Raw genomic sequence first — 8,889 nt, 5'->3', positions numbered from 1 at the left:
TAGGATTACAGGCGTGAGCCACAGCGCCCGGCCTACCTATTTTAATTTTAATGCCACCTCCCAATACACACACACACACACACACACACACACACACAGAGTCTTCCGCAACTCCATCCTGTCTTCAAACCTCAAGTACATTTTATAAACTAGCCCACACCTCTGTGTTTGTTATGAGGTTCCAAATAGTGCACGCTATGTCTGGTTTTCATTCCAAACTTTGAGGAATTTGTGGGAGTGACTATGCAGTTTTACAAGCTCCATGCTGGCTAACAGGGTGAATCCTGGTGGACATGGTTAAAACACTGTGGGTATCCAGTAACAAGACCTACATGCTACCTCTAGCTGTCCACCATATGTGACTGGGAAAATCACTTAAATTCTCTGTGCTTCATGCTGCCGCCTACAGATCAGAAAAAATGTTACCAGGCCCAGCCCCGTCTCTTCTTTCTAGGGTTGTTGTGGCATTTGGGATGAGACTATGAGTTTAAGAAACTTTAAAAGGTTAGAGCGATACAAAACATAATTAATTTTACATCTCAGACTAACCTGTTGTAAAATCACCACCGACAAGTCTGTAAGGAACTTAGCTCAGTGCCTGGGATTCAGGAAGCACTCTATTAATGGTAGCTATCACTGTTACTGCTCTTTTTCTTATTAGGGTATGCTCCTAATTATCCAAGAATGACTGTGATAGTCTATTATTAGCTGAGAAATCTTTCCATTAGGTAGAAAGCATTTAGAGGTACTGCTTTCTGAACTGTCACCAACATATATTAGATCCTAGACCTAATGTCATCTAGACTGTAAGCTATTCCACAACTGTCAAGATATCTGTTCTAGAAATGTTTTTCATTTCCACATTTCCTTAGCTCAAAGCTGTTGATCAGGACAACAAAGACCAAATTGGTGATGATGATTGAGTGATGAAATAGTGATCAAAGGCACAGATGAAGCTAGTGTAACAAAGAAGGGAGGGGCCAAGGGAGAGCATAAGTAGCAGGGGGTTCAGAGCAAAACCCAGGACACTGTCTCCCTGAACTAAGGTGGGGAATCCTGTCCCCCACATCCCTGGCCTCAGAAACTGTGTGAGGAAGATAAGTCCTGAAACTAGATCTCCCTTTTCCATAGACAACTGAACTACCTTCAAGCAGATGTGCTTCTAGGGGCAGCAGATAGAGGGACTTGGATCTAGGAGTCTAAGGAATTAAACTTTGTTTTCCTTCCTTGAAAGGCCTCAATAGAGGCACAATTCCCCACCTTCCCTGGAAGAGAAGGTCTTCCATCTGTCTATCTGGAGTCATCTCCTTCCCTCCCTGTTTATGCCCAGAGCTGCTTTCCAATCCCATGGAGTGCCCCCATACCTAACCATATCCACTGAATTCCACCAGGTGTTCTGGAGAAGACAACTGAGCTGAGGGCTCCAAATTCTGCTGATCTTCTACATCTCACAGGGAAAGAGCTGGACCCAATGAAATTTATCTTCTATTTAAGTCTTCTTGCTGGTATGTATCCAAGACCACCTACTCTATTCTGTAACACATAGCTTAATGTAGGATGGGGTAAGGCAGAGGCAGGATGTGTGAAGGGTGCAGAAGAAGAGTCAAGAAATACTGTCATGAGCAGAATTAGGGGTCTCCTCTCTTAGACTTCATCCAAAGGCTTTTGAGACAGGCTGAGCCCAGCCTTCTAGTGCTAAGCTATGAGGTAGGTTAAGGCACACACACCTGCCTCGGAGAATGCTCAACAGTGAGTGTTCCCCACCTTCTAATGCAAAAATGTGGGCCTCATCACCCTCTGAGTAAGTTACAGTGTGGTCACAAGAATAGAGAACACATTTTGACCTTTTCTAAAACTTTAAAGACTCAGAATGCAGGGGAGGATGGAGAAGTTGGAAACAAAAGATCAAAGACTGGGGCCCTATTTTTTTGCCCTGCCTTCCATGAAGTTCTGATGGCAGAATTTTATGGGGAGGCATTTCTCACCACTCCCTGACTGCCTAGGTTGTATCACATACTGGGCAAGTTAATTAATCATTTTGTGCTTCAGTTTCTTCAAAATGAGGGTGTTACTACCAACAGTATAGGGTTACTGTGAAGATTAAATAAATTCATGCAAAGCATATAGAACAATGCCTGATATAGAGCCCTGGTATAGAGCTCAATGTCTCTTTCCCTTATTAATCATCTACCCTGTTCCCCTTGGGGTTTCTAACTGTGTGATCACACAGAGAAGGTGTGGGGAGGTACAAGCCTAGGCTTAGGGAGGATTAACAGTACTGAGAGCAGCCAAAACAAGAGGCCTTGCTCCCTTTCACTCACCAGGGTATTTCAAAAATAATTTATTTATAAAAATATTATATGTTTATATTAGAAACCTTAGAAAGTTCAAAAGTAGAAAAAAACAGGTTTCATTCATAATCCCACCCCCTAGTTAATACATGCTAGCACTTTGTTTAAATTTCCTCCATACTTTATATATATTTTTGCATTTAAATGACTTATTTTTTGTTTGTTTTTAGACAATTGGATTATGTTATATATATTTTTATTGCTATTTTAGCTTAAAGAAGCTTTATTAACATCTTCTTTGCTGTTTAATATATTGTATAAATATAACTCTTAATACATGATGTTCCACTTGTTCATGTGCTTTCTTTTTGAGACAGAATCTTACTCTATTGCTCTGTCACCCTGGCTAGAGTGCAGTGGCATCAGCCTAGCTCACAGCAACCTCAAACTCCTGGGCTCAAGCAATCCTCCTGCCTCAGACTCCCAAGTAGCTGGGACCACAGGCACATGCCAAGACACCTGGCTAATTTTTCTATTTTTAGTAGAGTCGGGGTCTCACTCTTGCTCAGGCTGGTCTCTCCTGAGCTCAAGCGATCTTCCTGCCTCAGTCTCCCAGAGTTCTAGGATTACAGGTGTGAGCCACCATGCCTGGCCCTTCATGTGCTTCTTTACTTCAACATCCAATATTATTGTATTGGACATTTATGTTTCTGATGTTCAGCTATTATAGTGCTAAAATGAGTACACTTATTCATAATCTTTGTCTATATCTGACAAAAATATAGATATGTCTATATCTATATCTTTTTCTTTAGAATGGATTCTTAGGTTGGAATGACTAAGTCACTGGTTATAAATTTACAATTTACAATTCCTTTTTTTTCTTTTATTTTTTAAATATCCCAACTTGTGCAACAATTTACAATTTTTAAAAATTTTTAATTTTGTTTCAGCATATTATGGGGGTACAAATGTTTAGGTTACGTATATTGCCTATGCCCCACACATGGGAGAACAATTTATAATTCTTGAAGCCTATTTCTAAATTGCTTTTCAAGAAGATAGAACCAATTTACAAGCAGTGAATGAGGGTCTTTCTCCTTATACTTTCTTAGATTGCATATTATCAATATTAAACAGAAATTATTATAAATACTATATAAAATAGTATGTAATTTAATTTACATTTTTATTAGGAAAGAAAGTCAAACATAGTCACATTTTCTAGCTAATTGATTACTTCTTTAAAATCATCCATAATTTCTATCAAATAGGAAATTGTTGATTGTCTTATTTTAACATACATTAAGAATATTCATTATTTTCTCAGGGACATCTTTCTTTGCTCACTCATCTGTGCAGAAAGAAGATCATGCTCCCTATTTGGTATACCTAAAGTCTCACTTCAACCCCTGTGTGGGTGTCCTCATCAAAGCCCAATGGGTACTGGCCCCAGCTCACTGCTACTTACCGTGAGTACTGGGCATCCCCACCTTCTGAAATAGCAACCATTCATTCTACACCAGTGGTTCTCAAATAGGGGTAACTTCCTCCCCATGATACATCTGGCAATATCTGAAGATATTTTTGGTTGTCACAACCAGGAGGTAATGCTATCAGCATCTATTGGGAAGAGGCCAGAGCAAAGACACTGCTCAACATCCTACAGTGCACAGCAGTCCCCCACAATAAAGACTTGTCCAGCCCGAAGTGTTGATGGTGCCTCTGCTGAGGAACCCTTTGCTACATATTATTCCCCCTTAGTCTCCAATCAGTTTTTTCAACCCTTTTTACTTATAATATGTATAATTATTACATATTTTGAATATGTAATAATTTTTTGAAAATTATTTGAAAAAGGAACTAATGGTAAGGGTATGGAGATATTAAAGGGAAAACACAAAGAATAGTTCTGTATACCATCTGGGTTACTATTAAGGAAATGCAGTGACCACCTCTAGGCCTAAAGGGGTTGGTTTCAAGAAAGGAAGATAGATAGAGACAGAGAGAGACCTGTCTAAGAGACTACTTGATAGGAATTGTAACCTGTGGTCAAGGGACACAGCCAATCTGTGGCAACACTGCATGAAGAAAGCTGGGAGGACAAATACTCCAACCTCACTCTTTTTCTTCCAATTTCCTTCTGGTGCTTCCTATTGGCCAAAACCCAATGGGAAGCAAGAGGACAAGAAAGCTCATTGATTTATGTCACATATGTCACATATATCACCTTCCACAGGTACACAGCAGGGTAGAGTAGGGTTGTTAGTGCATTAGTTAGTGAACCAAATAGATACCCAACCTCAGATCATCTTATTCTTCTAGACAGGCTGGAGCTGGAGAGAAGGGAAACTTATTTGACTACATCATTTTCCTCTTCATTACATTAAGGATGCTACATGAAAACATAGTGGTTAAGGGCCCCCAACTTACTATATGACAATGAGTGAATTACTCCTATGTGCCTCCATTACTTCATGTGTACAATGAGGATAAAAATAGGATCTGCTGCATAGATTTGTGAGTTAAATGGGATAATCCAGATAAAGCATTTGGCAGAGTACCTGGCACATTGTAACATTCAGTATCTTAGCAACAATGATGATCATCATTATCATAGTGATTATATCCAACCCCTTCTCTCTCCAGAAATCTGAAAGTGATGCTGGGAAATTTCAAGAGCAGAGTCAGAGATGGGACAGAGGAAACAATTAGCCCTATCAAGATTATCCGCTACTGGAACCACAGCAATAGCTCCCCACAAGATGACCTCATGCTCATTAAGTTAGCTAAGCCTGCTGCCTTCAACCACAAAGTCCAGACCCTTTCCCTTGCCACCAGCAATGTCCGACCAGGCACTGTCTGCATGCTCTCAGGTTTGGACTGGAGCCAAGAAAACAATGGTGAGTGTACCTCCTGATGGTCCCAGCAAATAAGGACCATCAGTTATCCTTGAAGAGGACCATCCATCTCCTCCTAAGAGGAAAGAAGAGAGAAGAGAAGAATGGGTGGAGACTCAAGAGAGTTGCTATGAGTGGTCTGGCAAAAACAGACCTGCCCAGAAGAACAAAGCTCCTTCTTTCCCAGGGTGTCTAATCCCCCACTGCCTATGCCAGGCTTTGGCAGCTGGAGCCACCAGGCCATCTGACTCTGCATAGAGGTCATACGTACCACTGCTGACTGTCAGAGTCACAGTGCATAGGAAGGAATCTAGATTGGTCCTACTTCCCATTCACATTCACCTCACATGTAAAGGACATTTCCAAGAACTTGACTCAGGCCACTTATTCCTCCAAGATAGGCCATGGCGTAGAAAGAAAACTCTACTTTTTCAAAAACCTTAGGATTAACTCTCATAACCATGCTCAAGATCATTCTTTCCCTTTTTCTTATTCCTTATTTTCTTCAGGCTCACACAAAAATACACCTGTTGAAATAGAGGGTGGTGGTTAAGAGGATTAAATAACAATTGTCAACAGGATGTTTTCTTTTATCCTTGTCTCCTCAGGCAGACACCCTGACTTACGGCAGAACCTAGAGGCCCCTGTGATGACTGATAATGAGTGCCAACAAACCGAACAAGGAAAAAGCCACAGGAACTCCTTATGTGTGAAATTTGTGAAAGTATTCAGCCGAATTTTTGGGGTACTTTTTTCTCTATATTCAGCTCTCATTTATTTGTATGTGCCCAGTTCACTATATAAACATGATATAATCATAATATAAAAAATTTTTTGGAGTTCTAAATAATTTCTTAAGAATTTGACGAGGCTGTTGCAAAGCCACCCCTGTCTCTTCAGTAATGGGCTCTCCTTACAAGGTACCTTTATTCATTAAAGGGCATCAGGTAGTACCTTAGTTAAATACACTTTGGTAGGTGTTCATTTTCATAGCTGCAAATAAAATAGTGAAAATAGCCATTGCTTAAAAAAAATCCAAACTTTTCACAAGCTGAAACTGGCTTCACCATTTCAGAAAATGGAGTTTGACTAATTTTACATGTGATTTCTAGAGAGGTTTTTCTCTGACTTTCTCAAGATCATATAAGGCTAGTTACAGCAAAGCTTGAAAAAGGACCCAAGCTTCCTGTCCCCCCCAATTCAGTGCTCTTTTCATGACCCAGCATGCTGCCTATAGGCACGCCTCACCCAAGTTGGGGACTAGAGAAGGTTCCTTTGAGGAGAAGATCTCACTCTCTCCCTCTCCCTCTCCCTCTCCCTCTCCCCTTATCCCTCCTACCTCCACCTTCCTCCCTCCCTCTCTCCCTCCACCTCTTCATGATCTCTGGCAGGAGGTGGCTGTAGCTACTGTCATCTGCAAAAACAAGCTCCAGGGGATTGAAGTTGGGCACTTCATGGGAGGAGACGTTGGCATTTACACGAATGTTTACAAATATGTATCCTGGATTGAGAAAACCACTAAAGACGAATGAGACCCTACATCGCCGTCTGCATCCCATTGGCTCTGTCAGTGACTATGCAAACTGATATCTTCTCTTAACTCAAAATCTCCAAATAAAAATCTTTGGATGCAGCATACCAGTAGCTTATGTTTTCTTTTTTGTCTCTGTATCTTTAATGATGTGAAGAACCAAGAACAAAACATGAAATGAGCACTTACTACACTGAACTACAGGTTATTTTCATTATCTCATTTGATATACATAACAAACCTTTGAGGTTATCTTTTATCCCCAATTTACAAATGAGAAAATTAAGACTAAAAGTGGTTACTTTACATTACTGATAGATACCATAGCTGATAGACACAAGAGCCTAGAATGGAACCCAAAATTGTCGAATTCTAAATCCTGTGCTCTTAGCCTCAGTTTATGGGGGAATCTGAGGCATCACAACAGATGTTGATGCCTATTTCCCTGTTACTTCTTTTATAATACCATTCAAAGGACTTGAAGCTCTCACTTGTGTATAAGATCCCAGGTACTAGAATAAGTCCTCCTAAGAAAGTTCATGCCTCATCTCAGTGCTATCATACATTGATTGCAGCACACTGCAACAAGAGAGCCAGAGGAAGAGTGGAAAGTAAAAAAAAAAAAAAAAAAAACTTCAGGGCAGGGTCAAAAACCATAAATCAAGTCCAAGAGGAAGTCTGGCAGCTCCAGAGCAAGGTGATGATGTCATCTAGATCCAAAGGGTATAATCCCAGATGTCATCTAGATCCAAAGGGTATAATCCCAGGGTAGTAGCAGAGTTTGAAAGGCAGAGATGGTTGAGACTTTGTGTTCTTTTAAGCTTCCTATGGTAATTTATTACAGCAGCCATAGAAAATAATATATTTTAAAAGTCATATATCCAAACAGAGCTGCTTTTTTTTATAATGGTATGTAAAGATCTTCAATGACCCCTAATTGCCCTGAGAATAAATTCTAAACTTTTCCAAATGGTATCTAAGCCTCCTTGAGACTTGCCATCCAACCCTCCCGACCACCCAGAAAAAGTATTTCTCAATACATAGACTGTCAGCTCAGCATTGCCTCCTAACCCTGTGAAATGCAGATTCCGGTACAAAAGAATGTCTGAAGAAAATGTAAAGAAGAGCCCAAGGCCCTCCCTTTAAGTTGGCAACTTGGTCAAGAACCAAGCAAAATATATCCACTTAAAAAACAAACATACAAACACAAGTATTCCTGACAGATAAATCTTCAAGTGTTGAATGTAAAAGCAATAATATTCCTGGCAATGGAAGGTATTTCCTCTTTCCCAATTGCCTAGGACTTAGGCACAGATAAAGGATACCAATCACTAGCCAATCACCTCCTCCATTTTGGTATTTTCCCCCAATATTTGCAACTCCGTTAGAATGCTGTTATCCAGGCACAGTGACCAGCAGCACAAGCTCTGGGGCTGAATCATCAAGTGGATACTTCCCCTGACTGGCAAGTGCTACTCCCCTGAGATCTCTTTTCCTCTGCTCGGCCCTACACTCTTGGCTCTTACATCCAAGGTTGTACTGTCCTCTCTTTCAGGAGGGTGTGAGATGACCTCCACTCAAGTTATTTCACTGATCTCAATTCCCAATGTCCCCAAAGGGTTTGAGATTGCATTCTGCCTTGGACAGAGAGACAAGTTTACTCCAAAATAAACACATGCTCTTTAAACAGTGCCCACTAGCGTCACCCATTTCTCATTTTTTTCTTAGAAGATCACTTCATCCCATGAAAGGCCTCAGGCCATACCTTCATGTAGTGCCTGAAAAGATACACTGGAACCTTAGATTGTCATGACAAAACCTGCCTTGTTCATTTGTATGAACTTAATAAAAGAAAATAGAGGAAGATAAGCAACTATGTTTTAATATCTAGTAGATATTGGGCACTGTTCCATACTTTGACATGCATCATGCTATTCAAAGGTAGTTATATTCCCCACTTACTTGAGGCTTCTGGGGGGGGGAAAGATATTTAGTAACTTGTCCAAGGCCATGCAGTTAGTAAAATAGCATAGCTGGGATACCAACCTTGGTCCAACCTTCTCCATAGCCTACACCATTTCCCTTATGTTTTTCCATAACTATATTTCTAAATATGGAGATGTTTCCTGAATACTTTTACTTATGTCTTTTCTCGGGTGAGGTTTAA

At 40.4% G+C, this 8,889-nt stretch overlaps 1 protein-coding gene across 2 annotated transcripts; it reads left to right on the top strand.

Annotated features, from left to right (window-relative positions):
• Positions 1 to 1,016: 1,016 nt before the first annotated feature.
• On the top strand, positions 1,017 to 6,827 carry PRSS37 (serine protease 37). 2 transcript variants are annotated; one of them, XM_012768053.2, is made up of 6 exons: positions 1,017 to 1,046; positions 1,392 to 1,505; positions 3,622 to 3,763; positions 4,941 to 5,194; positions 5,800 to 5,936; positions 6,583 to 6,827. In XM_012768053.2, the coding sequence occupies exons 2-6, from the start codon at positions 1,472 to 1,474 to the stop codon at positions 6,721 to 6,723; spliced, it is 708 nt and encodes a 235-aa protein (XP_012623507.1). In that variant the 5' UTR covers positions 1,017 to 1,046; positions 1,392 to 1,471; the 3' UTR covers positions 6,724 to 6,827. The 2 variants fall into 2 exon arrangements, with proteins under 2 accessions (XP_012623507.1, XP_075862312.1); XM_076006197.1 differs by having other exon boundaries at positions 1,022 to 1,086.
• The last annotated feature ends 2,062 nt before the right edge of the window (positions 6,828 to 8,889 follow it).

The sequence above is a fragment of the Microcebus murinus genome, chromosome 9 (genome assembly GCF_040939455.1).
Source record: "Microcebus murinus isolate Inina chromosome 9, M.murinus_Inina_mat1.0, whole genome shotgun sequence".
NCBI classification, from domain to species: Eukaryota; Metazoa; Chordata; class Mammalia; order Primates; family Cheirogaleidae; genus Microcebus; species Microcebus murinus.
The sequence above is the reverse complement of the archived record's forward strand: the minus strand, read 5'-3'. Positions and strand labels throughout refer to the sequence as shown.

What these genes read in the sequence shown, in the direction of transcription:
- PRSS37 (XM_012768053.2), top strand. Translation starts at nt 1,472, where the DNA reads ATGAAATTTATCTTCTATTTAAGTCTTCTTGCTG. An exon ending in CTATTTAAGTCTTCTTGCTG is followed by an intron (nt 1,506 to 3,621) that starts GTATGTATCCAA and finishes TTATTTTCTCAG; the next exon opens with GGACATCTTTCTTTGCTCAC. An exon ending in CCAGCTCACTGCTACTTACC is followed by an intron (nt 3,764 to 4,940) that starts GTGAGTACTGGG and finishes TTCTCTCTCCAG; the next exon opens with AAATCTGAAAGTGATGCTGG.